This window comes from Heptranchias perlo, chromosome 22, assembly GCF_035084215.1.
Source record: "Heptranchias perlo isolate sHepPer1 chromosome 22, sHepPer1.hap1, whole genome shotgun sequence".
Taxonomy (NCBI): domain Eukaryota; kingdom Metazoa; phylum Chordata; class Chondrichthyes; order Hexanchiformes; family Hexanchidae; genus Heptranchias; species Heptranchias perlo.
The window spans coordinates 50,110,973-50,128,491 of NC_090346.1; the positions used below are offsets into that span (position 1 = coordinate 50,110,973).

General features: G+C 44.6%; 1 protein-coding gene across 2 annotated transcripts in view; it reads left to right on the plus strand.

The window, feature by feature from the left end:
- The window catches only part of rab11fip3 (RAB11 family interacting protein 3 (class II)), a 91,767-nt gene that overhangs the window by 17,417 nt on the left and 56,831 nt on the right, over nt 1–17,519 (plus strand). For both annotated transcript variants that reach the window (XM_068003614.1, XM_068003616.1), the window contains exon 2: nt 3,035–3,131. In XM_068003614.1, the coding sequence (XP_067859715.1) occupies nt 3,035–3,131 (97 nt within the window). The remainder of the gene's footprint in view (nt 1–3,034; nt 3,132–17,519) is intronic.

Here is a 17,519-nt window from a genome sequence, read left to right on the forward strand (position 1 = left end):
CACTTGTTTCAGATCACAGCAAGTGTTTGCACGCCTTCTCACCAAGTCACACGATGGCCGATTGCCCCCTCCCCCTCCTTCGAGCACCTCACCCTCTCGCTGCCTCATTAAAATCCTCACTATCTACCGCCCACCTGAGTTCTTTCCCGAGATATCCTCTTTCTTCGTTCAATGAGCATCTCCTTGTCCATTGTGACTTCAGGCTTCACCTTGGATTCCCTTGCCTGCACCCCCCCCCCCCCCTCCCACCTAATTCGCCCTCCACCTGGCTTTTCCAAACCTCTCCATTCATATGAACTTTCCTATCCATATTCATGGCCACTTCCTCAACCTCCACCTCCTGTGGCCTCTCCTATTCCCCTGGCTTGATCAATAGCAAAGCTCTTGCCACTGACATCCCTTGCCCTCCTCCAACCACCAATGGGGGGAGTTCCCTTCGTTACTTGCAACCATACTTTGAAACTGCCTAACCTTTGGCACTCCATCTGCAGTTGTTGATTTGCCTAACCACTCCCTCGCCCTCATCCCCAGAAACCCTTCACTGTCTCCCATCCTTGTTATTTCCCCCAATATGGTCCCCATTTTCATTTCCTGAGGCTTGAGGAGTACATACTTAACTGTACCTGGAGCACAGTTGGCTTAGCAATCCAAATCTGGCTTGGCTACACTGAGTTCTACGTCCTCTCCTCTGCCAAAACTGGCCACAATGCTTGGAGGGAGGAAGATAACCACATGCTCCTTTCCTGTACTCCCAATCATCCCCTTAAACCACTCTCCACCATAGCCTCTAAACAGTAAGTGCGAGGAGCTCATTTCTTCATCAATAATGAGACTATCTGTTCAGCTGGCTCCACTTTTTCCCCCTTTCCCTTGCTTCCTAAGACACAGGAGCAGAGACTGAGGTGATGTAAAGTCTACAGTGTAAGAGTTTAGATCTATTACTTGTTACACTGTGCAGTGGGCATGGGTTTGTCATACCCAGCATTCCATCACCTTAGCAAAAGATTGCTGGGACTTTCCCTCACTTGAGAAATTGTGGGCTATTATGGCTATTTATTGATGCTCTGTTGCTAAATGTGATAAATTGTTTGTGACTTAGAGGCACTCTCACTGTCCTTTTTATTTCTCCCCTTCCTGTTCTCACTAGCATTCTGCCTCTTTGCATCTCTACTTTTTAAAAACCTCATCTAATCTCTGCCCTTCAAGGTTTGGCATCCATTCCCTTACCTATTCTTCTGTCTCTCTCATCTGTGAAGTGCCAAGGATTTAAAGTTAAATTGCTATGTAATCAAAAGTTGTAGACAGTATATATGAGCATTCCTTTTAACTTTTTTTTATTGCTTCAACACTTTGGACATTGAAAGTGATGTGTTCACTCAGTTCCCTGCACTAATTCAATCCCTTTCATGGTATACCCTCGAACCATGTTTTCTCGGCCTGTCGAATACTTTGATTTCTCACTGGGTTTCATTCATGATGTATCTTTCTAATTGCATAATTGGTCTAAATCCTTTGCAAACATCTATTTTGTGCTATTTTTCCAGCCCCTGCAGATCTATGTGCTTTTGTCACGTTTGAGATATAAGCCTTTGGGTTCCCCTTTTTCCTAACTTTTTTATGTGTTTTCTTTAATAACCTGCATAAGGCACTGCCCTTGGTTGAGGAAGGTAGGTAAGCAACTGCTAGGTAGCCAGCATGGCCCAGGTGACATTGTTCCCTTCCTCTATGAGCAAGTATTGGGCCTCTGCTGAGTGCATCGTGCAGTGTCCTGGCTCGGGTAAGGACTCCCCAAATGGAGGATTAAGAGAATATACCAGCAACAGGCTGCCTAGTGTTATGACCGGGGATGGAGGACAGGATTGAGGTCTGGGTCATGATTTAGGGAGGAAGCAGAGGCAGGAGGGGTTGGGGTGAGATGGAGAGTTGGCCATCACACCAGCCAGTGGGATGAAATGGCTTGCTTTGTAAATGTGAGCTACTGATTGCACCATTAACATTCTCCAAAAGATGTTTACTTGTTGCTGGGACACAGAACTGATATTTATCCTGTTTTATAGTATTGGTGTCATGTTGTCATCAATATTTCATGTAGGTTCTATTGCGTAGGTCGGTGATGGTGTAAAACATAACACACACTGCATGAGTCAGGAGCCTCTGAGTGTATCTCTACATTTCAGGTATACATGTTTTTAATCGGTGAAATTTAGGCAAATGTTCAGTTGAGCAGAATTCAAGACGACCCCATACCTCCCCCTTGCTCACGTCATTCGGAATCCGTTCTGAACCTTCCTCTTCTGGGTACACATTGAGTTAGCCCTTCCTAGACTTTTTATTTAGAGATACACATGCCACTCTGTAACTAAGTGTTGGAGTGTTCTCCTGAGGGTAACAGCCCTGTTTATACTCAACAGGCCAAGATTGGCAGTGTGACGGGAATTAGTAGTTGAAATTCAGGTTGGACTTTTCTTCGCGTGGTGCATTGTCTATTGCCCAGTAGGAGACAAGACGGTTTCCTCGCAGTCCTCTTCAGCTAGAAGGCTAGTGGGATTTCCTCGGATAGGAAGGTACAACCTGCAGGTGTTTTCATAGACAACATAATATGGTTTAGTCAACATGTAGATTATTGCGTGGTGAGCTCACTGCCAAATTCTATTGGCTGATCAGGGGAAGTGGAGCTGTGAATTGGTTCTCAGTAATATTGGTGGGTTAGATGTGAAGTAACGGTGTAGCTGTCTTATTTGGAATTAGTCTTGGTGTGTTCAAGTAGAGCTTGTAATCGTGTGTTTGTCAAAGTAATGCTGAACTGGGAATATAAGCCACCTGTATGATAAACTCCTCAATGGATCCAAATTGTAGTCTTGTATAGTATCTTGTTATCTCTGTGCATTGCACAGTCTGAGTTAGTGTGCTGTGTGTATGTGTGCAATCTTCAGCTAATGTTTTGGTTGTGGGGACAGGGCTGAACATTTTCACCTGGTCAGCTGCTGCTTGATGTCCCATTCTTACAGTGGACTCTCTGTTTTTGTGTCTCCAGGTGAAAGAGTTGACCAAGTACCTAGATCCTGCTGGTCTTGGGGTCATTGCCTTTGATGACTTCTGTCGTGGAATTGCTGCTATAAGGAATGATGGAGGTAAGGACTTTGCAAAGTAAACCTGCAGGGTTTGTGCAGACTGCATGTTCCACTATCAGAAATGCTCCATTTTATATGCTTCTGTTTATGTATTGACTACATAACCAGTTTAAACCAGGAACAAACTGGAAGAATTCACTATAAGGTGAATTAAATGGGTTAACCATAAATATCACATTAATTTTCTGCTGGTATTGGTATACACTACCCCACAAACCCGAATAGAGTCGCTATTTGTTCAACATTTGCTTCAAGGCTATCCCCACTTATTTGGGGGGTTAACACAAATACTAAACTGTGTGCTTCTAGTCTCTGTATTTCATCTATTCATACACTAGCAGTAAACGCAGAGATTCTAACTTGGTATTTATAAATGAAATGCTGAACTCCGTATTGATGATGTGGAGATGCTGGTGATGGACTGGGGTTCTCGATTGTAAACAATTTTACAACACCAAGTTATAGTCCAGCAATTTTATTTTAAATTCACAAGCTTTCGGAGGCTTCCTCCTTCCTCAGGTGAACGTTTGTTGGAACATTTCCAACAAACGTTCACCTGAGGAAGGAGGAAGCCTCCGAAAGCTTGTGAATTTAAAATAAAATTGCTGGACTATAACTTGGTGTTGTAAAATTGTTTACAATTGAGAACTCCGTATTGGCCAATGAATGTGCTGCACACAGACACTCTGCCCTGTATCACTGGGGTGTGAGCCTATTTAATCTGCTGGGTTAAAATTAAAGCCTCCACCTGGATAACTGGAATATGTTTAAAAGACCCTGCTGTGAGACACATGCAAGAGGCAGTGTGTAGTTTGATAGTAATGCCCCCTTTTATAAGTTGAGCATGGTTAATTCGTCACCTATGTCTATTCACAAAAGTTCAATGAAACTTGCAAATGTTTGAGTTTAGGCTAGTGATTGGGGCAGGGTGTTCTTGCCTTTGCAACATTTGCCATCCTTGTCAACTGGTGATGGAGAAATTGAGATGTCACACTCAAAACTTTGGAGTAAATTTTGTAAGTTAAACTGTCACACATGACTCCATTCTCTGGATGCTGTGCAAGTGCTAACTTTGGGCATTCCAACTTGTCCCCATCTTGATATCTTCTCTCCCAGGCAGGTGGCTCACTTGCTTTAGTTGTCACATTAAAACGTTTGTGACCTCTCTCATTTTCATTCATACGTCAACATGTCAACAAAAGCAGCATATGAGAGGTGTCGGGTTGATAACACAAGTGAGAACCTGGCAGAATATAGAAAGTTCAGAGGGGAAAAGAGAGAGTATGAGAATAGACTGGCGACCAACATCAAAGGGAATCCAAAAGTCTTCTACAGACACGTTAACAGTAAAAGGGGAGTAAGAGGAGGGGTGGGGCTGATTAGGGACCATAAAGGAGATGTGCTCATATTGACAGTGGGCATGGCTGAGGTATTAATTTAGTACTTTGCATCGGTCTTTATCAAGGAAGTAGATGCTCGGTAAAGGAAGATACTGGATGGGCTAAAAATTGAGAAAGAAGAGGTACTAGAAAGGCGAGCGGTACTTAAAATAGATAAGTCACCTGGTCCGGATGGGATATACCCTAGGTTGCTGAGGGAAGTAAGGGTGGAAATTGAGGAGGTACTGGCCATAATCTTCCAGACATCCTTTAGATATGGGGGTGGTGCCAGAGGAGAATTGCAAATGCTACACCCTTGTTCAAAAAAGGGTGTAAAGATAAACCCAACAACTACAGGCCAGTCAGTTTAACCTCTGGTGGGGAAACTTTAGGAAACGATAATCCAGGACAGAATTAACAGTGAGTGTGGATTGATTAGGGAAAGCCAGCACAGATTTGTTAAAGGCAAATCGTGTTTAACCAACTTGACTGAGTTTTTTTGATGAGGTAACAGAGAGGGTTGATGAGGGCAATGCAGTTGATGTGATGTATATGGACTTTCAAAAAGCGTCTGATAAAGTGCCACATGGTAGGCTTGCTATTAAGATTGTAGCCCTTGGAATAAAGGGGGAAATAGCAACATGGATACAGAATTGGCTAAGTGACAGGAAACAGAGTAGTGGTGAATAGTGGTTTTTAGGACTGCAGGAAGGTGTACACTGGTGTTCCCCAAGGGTCAGTGCTGGGACCACTGCTTTTCTTGATATATATTAATGACTTGGACTTGGGTGTACAGGGCACAATTTCAAAATTTGCAGATGACACAAAACTTGGAAGGGTAGTGAACAGTGAGGAGGATAGTGATAGACTTCAAGAGGATATAGACAGGCTGGTGGCATGGGCGGACATGTGGCAGATAAAGTTTAATGTGGAAAAATGTGAGGTGATGCATTTCGGTAAGAAAAATGAGGACAGGCAGTATAAACTAAAGGGCACAATTCTAAAAAGGGTACAGGAACAGAGGATCTGGGGGTATAGGTGCATAAATCGTTGAAGGTGGCAGGGCAGGTTGAGAAAGTGGTTAAAAAAGCATACGTGGTCCTGGGCTTTATAAATAGAGGCATAGAGTACAAAAGCAAGGATGTCATGATGAACCTTTATAAAACACTGGTTCGGCCACAACTGGAGTATTATGTCCAGTTTTGGACACCGCACTTTAGGACGGATGTGAAGGCCTTAGAGAGGGTGCAGAGGAGATTTATTGAATGATTCCAGGGATGAGGGACTTAAATTACGTGGATAGACTGGAGAGGCTGGGATTGTTTTCTTTGCAACAGAGAAGGTTGAGAGGAGATTTGATAGAGGTATTGAAAGTCATGAAAGGCCTAGACAGAGTAGATAGAGAGAAACTGTTCCCATTGGCGGAAGAGTCTAGAACCAGAGGACATAGATTTAAGGTGATTGGCAAAAGAGCCAAAGGTGATATGAGGAAAAACTTTTTTACACAGCGAGTGGTTAGGATCTGGAATGCACTGCCCGAGGGGGTGGTGGAGGCAGATTCAATCATGGCCTTCAAAAGGGAACTGGATAAGTACTTGAAACAAAAAAATGTGCAGGGCTACGGGGAAAGGGCAAGGCAGTGGGACTCGCTGGATTGCTCATGCATAGAGCCGGCACGGACTCGATGGGCTGAATGGCCTCCTTCCGTGCTGTAACCTTCTATGTACTCCTGTAACTCGAGGAAAGTTCGTAACGATGAGTGTTTCGTCATGTTTTGAATCGTAGCTTATCTGCTTTAATATTGGAGGAGAGGCTGTTCATTTTTAATTTGTTCTACTGTGGCTGAATGTACAAATCCCCAGGAAACTCAGCCAGCTGAGATGAGATAGGATGCTTCCTGTGTTAATGTATTAATTGCAACCTTTTTTACTTTTTTTTTTCTCTGTGGATGGTCAGTTGAGTCAGTTGGAGTCTAGACAGCCGTAATATTTTAATATGTCCATGGCTTTGCCATTAAAACATATGATCAAAGTGCTTCAGCTTTGGATACATCTGTCATTGAATCACCTTCTGATCTTAGATCAAAGGGGCCAGGCAGGGTTATAATCCTTAAGGGAGCTCCTACTCGCAAGTTATTGTATCATTCTGTGGAGGTAGTCTCTGGCAGCTCTGTAGAACATTACAATCCCTGTGTATGGGAATTACAGTACACTTGTTTGTCCAGGTTGTAGAGTTGGCAAAGTGTCACGTTGTTATTTTTATACCCAAGGAGGGAGTGTGAGGTAAAAGGCTGTTCATAAACAGTGCATACTGCTGCCTTGAATTGCTTAACTGTTACTTCTAATCAACCCATTCTTGGTTTATAGCCTAAACAACAGCATGATGAATGTTGATTGTTCTGCTATGAGATTGTGGTACTCATGTGAGAGCTCATGTCATCATTCAGTAAGAAGGGCTTCTGTTTGACTCCTGGGCAGTGCTGCAATACCAGATGTTGTACTGGTAAGGTGTCACTCCAGGTTGCAGGGAGTGGAGGCTCATTTCTGGGAGTGAGCCTTGATGCTGATCAAACAAGTAAAATATGAGTTAAACCTTTCCTGTGATCTGGAATTGCATATTCTTGAATTCTTCACTTTAGACCCTGGCATCCTGAGGGATTTTACCTGTAGAAATACCCTAATGGATGCAGCATTGATTCATGTTTTATTGCTAAATAGCCAGGAGATACTGCAACAGTGCAACAAACACTGCCGAGTCTCTCCCACTTCCTAAGATAAGATACTTGTTTTATCTGACTTCGGAAAGCTGAGCTGGGATTTAAGTCCATGATCTTCTGGCCCTGAGCCCAATGTTCAACCAACTGAATTATCTGATCTGTCCAGTGAAATACCTTGTATCCTGGGGTAGAAAACAGTCGCCTCCAACAAAAACCTGTGTAATTTCATGAGTGTTTCAGCTGACTTCCCATTTTGCAGTGAAGAGGAGTCCATGTTCACATCTGTAAGTAATGCCAGAGACTGCAGTCTCTAATTTATGAATTGACAGGGCTCAATTTGAACTTTCTGGTTCAACCTTTCACCGGTTGTTTTGATGGTTGTGTGCTACATAAGGCAAGCAGGTCAGAGGACTTGGTGAGCCTGCAAATGGCAGATTTAGCACAGTGCAAGTGTAGTATGCATGGGATCACGAGGCAGGTAAGGTAACGGACTTGATGTTAGTGCTACCAGAGGCGCCCAGGGAAACGCCTGCTCGAGCAGCATTTGCCCTACTGGGTGCCCCAGATAAAAAGTGCAGGCTGTAGCAAAGCAAGTTGCTGTACCATATTAAATTGTGATGGATTGAACTCCCTTTGCAGGCCAGGAATACACTTCCACCCATTGCTGACCACACTGAAGGTCGCGGGCAGACTGGTTGAGTTTGTGAATGCAGCTTGGAACTGACTACGTTTGTGCAAATCTCCTGAATGTGAAGTTCTTGTGTAGTTGACTCCATCCCATGATATAAACTGACCGTCAGGACCCAACTCATTTGAAAGGTGTCCTGGTGTGTGCAGTGCCTGCTGGTTCATTGGAAATGATACTGAGAAACCAGGGGGAAAGCTACTATTTTGTTCTATTTACGCAGACCACCCAATTTCAAATATCAGTGCAGCCCTCCCTAACTGGTCACTTGTTTTAGGGGAAAAAATTGTAGTGTCAGCAGTTGTTGTGACTATTCAGGTCAGCTCCCTGCACTGCCAGCCAGACAATGCCTCTTCCCTACACTCAGGAGTTTCTGTCCATTGCGCACAACTCCAAATGAGTTAGATCACAATGGTTGTCGATCCTTTTAACATCCAGTGGAATGAAACGAACTACAACTCTTTTGGGATCTGCTGATATAAAAACTACGAAATGTTCCACTACAGTGGCAATCTTAACAATACAAACTGTGCCCTTTGCTGTGCATTATTGATGCACAGGTGTGCAGTGGTGAGTGTTGCCCCAGCTGGGGTAGTTCTTAGAGCAGAGAAGGTTAAGAGGAGATTTGATAAGTTTTTTAAAAATTCGTTCATGGGATTTGGGTGTCGCTGGCGAGGCCGGCATTTATTGCCCATCCCTAATTGCCCTTGAGAAGGTGGTGGTGAGCTGCATTCTTGAACCGCTGCAGTCCGTGTGTTGAAGGTTCTCCCACAGTGCTGTTAGGAAGGGAGTTCCAGGATTTTGACCCAGCGACGAAGAAGGAACGGCGATATATTTCCAAGTCGGGATGGTGTGTGATTTGGAGGGGAACGTGCAGGTGGTGTTGTTCCCATGTGCCTGCTGCTCTTGTCCTTCTAGGTGGTAGAGGTCGCGGGTTTGGGAGGTGCTGTGGAAGAAGCCGTGATGAGTTGCTGCAGTGCATCCTGTGGATGGTACACACTGCAGCCACTGTGCGCCGGTGTTGAAGGGAGTGAATGTTTAGGGTGGTGGCTGGGGTGCCAATCAAGCGGGCTGCTTTGTCCTGGATGGTGTCGAGCTTCTTGAGTGTTGGAATACTCTCCGCTTGCCTGGATGAGTGCAGCTCCATCACACTCCTGACTTGTGCCTCGTAGATGGTGGAAAGGCTTTGTGGAGTCAGGAGGTGAGTCACTCGCCGCAGAATACCCAGCCTCCAGTCACAAAAACAACCTCCTCTTGTAGCTGCAGTATTTATGTGGCTGGTCCAGTTTAGTTTCTGGTCAATGGTGACCCCCAGGATGTTGATGGTGGGGGATTCGGCGATGATAATGCCGTTGAATGTCATGGGGAGGTGGTTAGACTCTCTCTCTTGTTGGAGATGGTCATTGTCTGGCGCGAATGTTACTTGCCACTTATCAGCCCAAGCCTGGATTTGTCCAGGTCTTGCTGCATGCAGGCTCGGACTGCTTCATTATTTGAGGGGTTGGGAATGGAACTGAACACTGTGCAATCATCAGCGAACATCCCCATTTCTGACCTTATGATGGAAGGAAGGTCATTGATGAAGCAGCTGAAGATGGTTGGGCCTAGGACACTGCCCTGAGGAACTCTTGCAGCAATGTCCTAAGGCTGAGATGATTGGCCTCCAACAACCACTACCATCTTCCTTTGTGCTAGGTATGACTCCAGCCACTGGAGAGTTTTCCCCCTGATTCCCATTGACTTCAATTTTAATAGGGCTCCTTGGTGCCACACTCTGTCAAATGCTGCTGGAATTCAGCTCTTTTGTCCATGTTTGGACCAAGGCTGTAATGAGGTCTGGAGCCGAGTGGTCCTGGCGGAACCCAAACTGAGCATCGGTGAGCAGGTTATTGGAGAGTAAGTGCCACTTGATAGCAGTGTCGACGACACCTTCCATCACTTTGATGATTGAGAGTAGACTGATGGGACGGTAATTGGCCGGATTGGATTAGTCCTGCTTTTGTGGACAGGACAGACCTGGGCAATTTTCCACATTGTCGGGTGGACGCCAGTGTTGTAGCTGTACTGGAACAGCTTGGCTAGAGGCGCAGCTAGTTCTGGAGCACAAGCCTTCAGCAGCCGGAATGTTGTCGGGCCCCATAGCCTTTGCTGCATCCAGTGCACTCAGCCGTTTCTTGATATCACGTGGAGTGAATCATAGAGTTATACAGCACGGATAGAGGCCCTTGGGCCCATCGTGTCCGCGCCGGCCTTGAATCTATGTCCCCTTGTTATAGAACCCTCAACGAAGGGAAAAAGCTCCTTAGTATCCATCCTATCTGTGCCCCTCATAATTTTGCACACCTCAATCATGTCCCCCCTCAGCCTCCTCTGCTCCAAGGAAAACAAACCCAATCTTCCCAGTCTTTCTTCATAGCTGAAGCGCTCCAGCCATGGTAACATCCTGGTGAATCTCCTCTGCACCCTCTCCAAAGCGATCACATCCTTCCTGTAGTGTGGCGACCAGAACTGCACACAGTACTCCAGCTGTGGCCTAACCAGTGTTTTATACAGCTCCATCATAACCTCCTTGCTCTTATATTCTATGCCTCGGCTAATAAAGGCAAGTATCCCATATGCCTTCTTTACCACCTTATCCACCTGTTCCGCCGCCTTCAGGGATCTGTGAACTTGCACACCAAGATCCCTCTGACCCTCTGTCTTGCCTAGGGTCCTCCCATTCATTGTGTATTCCCTTGCCTTGTTAGTCCCTCCAAAGTGCATCACCTCGCACTTTTCCGGGTTAAATTCCATTTGCCACTGTTCCGCCCATCTGACCAACCCATCTATATCGTCCTGCAGACTGAGGCTATCCTCCTCGCTATTTACCACCCTACCAATTTTTGTATCATCAGCGAACTTACTGATCATACCTTTTACATTCATATCCAAGTCATTAATGTAGACCACAAACAGCAAGGGACCCAGCACCGATCCCTGTGGTACCCCACTGGCCACAGGCTTCCAGTCACAAAAACAACCTTCGACCATCACCCTCTGCCTTCTGCCACTAAGCCAGTTTTGTATCCAAAGTGCCAAGGCACCCTGGATTCCATGGGCTCGTACCTTCTTGACCAGTCTCCTGTGGGGGACTTTATCGAAGGCCTTACTGAAATCCATGTATACCACATCCACTGCGTTACCCTCATCCACACGCCTAGTCACCCCCTCAAAAAATTCAATCAAATTAGTCAGACATGATCTTCCCTTGACAAAGCCATGTTGACTATCCCTGATTAATCCTTGCTTCTCCAAGTGGAGACTAATTTTGTCCTTCAGAATTTTTTCCAATAATTTTCCTACCACTGATGTTAGGCTCACTGGCCTGTAGTTCCCCGGTTTTTCCCTACTCCCCTTCTTGAATAATGGTACTACATTAGCGGTTCTCCAGTCCTCTGGCACATCCCCTGTGGCCAGAGAGGTTCTGAATATGTGTCAGAGCCCCCGCAATCTCCTCCTTTGCCTCACACAGTAGCCTGGGATACATTTCGTCCGGGCCTGGGGATTTATCCATTTTTAGGCCTGCTAAAACCGCCAATACCTCCTCCCGCTCGATGTTAATATGTTCGAGTATATCACAGTCCCCCTGCCGTATTTCTATGTCTACATCGTCCTTCTCAAGTGTTTGAAATCATGAAGGATTTAGATAAAATAAATAGAGAAACTGTTCCCATTGGCAGAAGGGTCGAGAACCAGAGGGCACAGATTTAAGGTGATTCGCAAAAGAACCAAAGGCAACATGAGGAATCACTTTTTTTTTACACAGCGGGTAGTTATGATCTGGAATGCGCTGCCTAAAAGGGTGGTGGAAGCAGATTCAATCATGGCTTTCAAAAAGGAATTGGACAAATACTAGAAGGGAAAAAATTTGCAGGGCTACAGGGAAAGAGCGGGGGAATGGGAATAACTGGATTGCTCTTACAAAGACCCAGCACAGGCTCGATGGGCTGAATGAATTCCTTCTGAGCTGTAACTATTCTATGATTTCCCCCTTGATCTGTTTTGTTTATCAGCCCAGATGAGGTAAATTGGCCTGGGCTTTGTGTTTGGTGGGGGGAGGGGGGGCTAAGACCCCTGCCAAGTGAAAATGCAGCAAATAATTTTTAACGTCATGACACTGAACTGTGGGGTGGGGGAGGGGGGAAGATAGGTGTGTGTATGTGTGAATTTTCTGTGTTTTGGCACTCTACTGCTCCTGCCTACCAATGATGGGCAAAATCAGGCATAATGAGCAATGTGTTCATGAGTATGGTGGGAATGGCATCTAGATTGGAAAATTGCACATGTCACTCCGCTTTTTAAGAAAGGAGAGAGAGGGAAACCAGGGAATTATAGACCAGTTAGCCTAACATTTGTTGTGGGGAAAATGCTGGAGTCTATAATTAAGGATAGGGTGACTGAACACCTTGAGAATTTTCAGTTAATCAGAGAGAGTCAGCATGGATTTGTGAAAGGTAGGTCGTACCTGACAAACCTGACTGAATTTTTTGAAGCAGTAACTAATGTAGTGGACAGGGGAATGTCAATGGATGTTATTTATATGGACTTCCAGAAGGCATTTGATAAGGTCCCACATAAGAGACTGTTAGCTAAGATAGAAGCCCATGGAATCGAGAGAAAAGTACGGACTTGGTTAGGAAGTTGGCTGAGCGAAAGGCGACAGAGAGTAGGGATAATGGCTAAGTACTCACATTGGCAGGATGTGACTCATGAAGTCCCGCAGGGATCTGTCTTGGGGCCTCAATTATTCACAATATTTATTAACGACTTAGATGAAGGTATAGAAAGTCTCATATCTAAGTTTGCCGATGACACTAAGATTGGTGGCATTGTAAGCAGTGTAGATGAAAACATAAAATTACAAAGGGATATTGATAGATTAGGTGAATGGGCAAAACTGGCAAATGGAATTCAAAGTAGACAAATGTGAGGTCATCCACTTTGGATGAAAAAAGGATAGAACAGGGTACTTTCTAAATGGTAAAAAGTTAAAAACTGGATGTCCAAAGGGACTTAGGGGTTCAGGTACATAGATCATTGAAGTGTCATGAACAGGTGCAGAAAATAATCAAGAAGGCAAATGGAATGCTGGCCTTTACATGTTGAGGACTGTAGTACAAGGGGGCAGAAGTTATGCTGCAGCTATACAAAACCCTGGTTAGACCGCACCTGGAGTACTGTGAGCAGTTCTGGGCACCGCACCTTCGGAACGACATATTGGCCTTGGAGGGAGTGCAGCGTAGGTTTACTAGAATGATACCCGGACTTCAAGGGTTAAGTTACGAGGAGAGATTACACAAATTGGGGTTGTATTCTCTAGAGTTTCGAAGGTTAAGGGGTGATCTAATCGAAGTTTATAAGATATTAAGGGGAACAGATAGGGTGGATAGAGAGAAACTATTTCTGCTGGTTGGGGATTCTAGGAGTAGGGGGCACAGTCTTAAAAATTAGAGCCAGACCTTTCAGGAGTGAGATTAGAAAACATTTCTACACACAAAGGGTGGTAGAAGTTTGGAACTCTCTTCTGCAAACGGCAATTGATACTAGCTCAATTGCTAAATTTAAATGTGAGATAGATAGCGTTTTGGCAACCAAAGGTATTAAGGGATATGGGCCAAAGGCAGGTATATGGGGTTAGATCACAGATCAGCCATGATCTTATCAAATGGCGGAGCAGGCACGAGGGGCTGAATGGCCTACTCCTGTTCTTATGAGCAATGGAAATTGCAGGACTTCAGTGACGCATGAATCATCGACACTGTCCCAGGCACCAGACACGAGCAGTGAGCCCTAGAATTCCGATTCTATCACGTGAGTTTATGGGAAAAATTAAACCCAGTCTTCACTGCTGCCGTTGTGATAATTTCTGCTTTGCGGATGTGGGAATGGTCGGTCATCACACTAGTGTCCAACACTAAGCAGTTGCCATGCTTTATAAGCCTTGCCGTAAGCGTGTTGACCTGCTGCATTGCACGTATACAGGGATAATGAAGATGGTCGGACTGCAACGACTGTAGGAGACCCACAGGAATATGGGTCGCCAGTATTGCCAGCTGAGGAGGGCGGTAAGCAGGTGATTGCATGAGTCTCGTGCATTGGGAGACGACAGCATCGCAGTACTGTAAAAGCATCATGTTTCCGGTGTAAAGCACTTGAAATATTGGCCTATTTGCATGCCAGTCTGACTAAATGTGTTCTCTTGTTGAACTGTGGTAGCTGGCCCCAAGTGAGGATGAAGTATGCCAGTGTAAATCTGCATAGTATGTGATTGTATAAACTAGAAGATGGGGAAGGGGGGTGAGGTGCGATTGTATATCAAGGCGAGGGAGAGAAGAGCTAGGGGGTTGGGGGTACAAGCGTTTGGATCACATAACGCAGAGCTATGTCATTTTAGGTGTGTTTAATGTAGATAAGGATCAGATGCAAATTGCAATCCTAGATTGAATTTTACTTCTAAAAGTTCTGTACAATGGGTGGCACTAACATGATGCCTATCGCTGGATATTTTCCTCCCTACCCCCCATCCCCCCACTCAATGTTCAGTATCTGTCCCCCTCCCCCATGCTAGCCTTGTTTGTGGATGAAGTGAGAGGATTGATCAGTCTTGACCCATAGGTTGAGAATGCTGCCCTGCCCATTGTTGAAATCAAGCTGCACAGATTCTGAATGGTAGCCATGATGTGGAGATGCCGGTGATGGACTGGGGTTAACAATTGTAAACAATTTTACAACACCAAGTTATAGTCCAACGATTTTATTTTTAATCCCACAAGCTTTCGGGGGCTTTCCCCTTCCTCAGGCGGTTCCACACCGCCTGAGGAAGGGGAAAGCCCCCGAAAGCTTGTGGGATTAAAAATAAAATCGTTGGACTATAACTTGGTGTTGTAAAATTGTTTACAGATTCTGAATGCCTTTGTTCAGGCGCTGTGTATGTTAGACTGGGAGGTTGGTGAAATACCAAACGATTGGAATGGAAAGCTGTTGTTGCACCCATGATGGTATGTTACATGTGGTTTAAAAGTGAAGTTACCTCACTGTTGTACATGTAGTTGCTTATTAAGAAACTCGTCTGTTTTTAACATCAAAGTTGTGTGTACTGTGGGAGGTTGTTTGCAAGGCTGCCATTCAGACTATTGCATGCACTAATAGTTTGGCGTAGCCTGTGGCTGTACACTACATTGTAAACCTTGCTGCCGAAACAAATTCCAGTCGATTATAATGCCTGTTGCCTGTCCGAGTATAGCATGCCTCTTTAGGGGGTAGGGGGCAGGTAAGTCGGGGCAAAGAGGATAGTGGCATTAAGCTTTTTAAACTTGCAGTGTAATGGTATGAATCTCAAAGTCCCTCCTTTTCTTTCCAACTATGCTGAGCAGTTTTGAAAAAGAATGCTGTTCAAAGAGCAGGGGTGCCTGACTGAGTTCAATTAGTTGTCATGCTGTATCCAAACTATATTGATAACATTTATGGATGAAATCATTCACTTACAGCTTATCTGTGAAGAAAATCTCCATCTCCTTCATCCATTCAAAATATGTCTCATGGTTTGTACCTCCCAGTATCTTTCTCTCCGTTCCTCCTCACCCCCCCCCCCCCCACCCCAAAATATGCTTTTATTCCCCAAATATTAGATAGTACTACTGAGTGAAGCTGCACACAGCTAATAAGGACGGGTGTCTCTTCAATCTGGCGGCAGCTGAGGGCTTAGAGACTCTTTGATAAATTGTACTGTTAACCAGTGGACAAGCCATGGTCCCCAATATGTAATATTTGCTTCAGTAAGTGATGGTTAACTTCTGTGTGCAAGAATCGAATTCCAGGGATCAATCCTGACCTTTCCACTGTTTGTGCTGTGTGTGAAACTTTAGATATTCTGTGTGGGTCTTTTGATTTGATATAGAACAACTTTCTATACAGCTAATGCTGCAGCTATGTCCCTGGCAATAGCTCAAGCAATTTAATAGTTCTTGCGTTGCCCTGGATGTTCAATTTAACCACGAGGCCAGTCCCTTGGATGGGATGCAATGTTCTAGGTGAAGGCTGCAGTGGTGTTGGCTACGAGAATCACTTTCTGAACCATAGGGTCACAAGTTGACCAACCTGCTACAAACCAAACATGTTGGCATGTGATAAAAGGAAGATCCTATATAGTGCCATATCACATTTCTTGGAAGTATCCAATGCACTTCATATACAATTAATTCCTTTTGAAATGGAGTCATTGTTCAGCAAAGTCCCACAAACAGCAATATTTGAAAAACAAAAATTTGAGAAAGTATGTGGTAAGGGCAGGGAAATGGGACCAAATCGCTAGCTCTTTCAGAGACCTGGCGCAGGTGAGATGAGCTGAATGGCCTCCTGTGCTGTTAAAATTCAATGGTAGTTTTAAGCCCAAGCCTGGGATTCGAATGTTTCCTCTTAGAGGTGACCCTATTAAAAATCTCAAGGAGGGCTAGCCTGCCCAAGATGGTTTTAAACAAAACAAAGCAACTAAAATAGAAATCAAATTAAGAGAAGGAAACATTCTATGCAGTAGTCACCGATCACAGAATGGTTCCTATGAGCTGGTAAACACCCTAAGTTCAAAGGTCACCCAGGCAAGCAGTTGGAAACCAATGCAGAGTCCTGATTTGTAATGGGCCAGTTTCGATCCAGGGTCAGGCAAGCTCAGCGTCATGGACACAATCGTGTATCTCCCCTTAAAGGGGCAACACCACTGAAAATGCAGGAAGAGGAACTATCAAACTAAATTGAACAATAGGCACTGAAAGTGTTCTAATATAGTTCGGCAAATAGGACTGTGGGTATGAGATGATAAGGTCTTATTTTGAAGTCGGCCTGTTTCGATGCAGGGCCAGGCTTGCATTTCCTTAAACTCTTAATCTATGCCCTTTGGTTCTATTTTTCTGCCTTGCATTGAAATATTCCAGGTTTACCTTATCTTTGTTATTTAATATTTTACATGCCTCGATGAGTTTTCTCTTGGCTGGCTTTTCTCTAGATTAAGCTTCTCAACACTCCTCAACTGATTGTGGTTCAGGTTCTCTCCCAACTCTCGTTCAGTGAATTGCAGCTTCCATAGCAGACCCTTGTCCCCTGTGATCTGAAACTTAATTTTGAGTAAGCTGTGAAAGGGAGTGGTGTGCACACATCCACTTCTCGAGCAGTCAGTAAATCTCAGCCCTCTGAAACACTACTTTTTTGGCACATTGTCATTTGATTTTGCATCAGAAGGGTGGGACTGTTTTGGGGTTTCTTTTGTGCTCAAAGCGAGTGACGTTGGTGCTGGGATCCATTTTGGAACTTAAGGAAACTGGTCACATCTGAGGCTTCCAGCAGTATGATTTTTAAGTTAATCCTTTGTGGCTGACTTTTTATTCCAGCTCTTGTTTTTGTTCCAGTTCGGTAGTTTCCTCAGGCTGAATTCATTTTTTCATTGTTCCCTAACTGATTCTCTACGCAATTATGCTGTTAAGAGCTCATTTCTTCCTATAGTGATCTGATTTGTGTTGACATCTTTGCTCGATTTAGTCACAATTGGCCTTTTTTGTAAAATTCCCATGTTTCCCTGG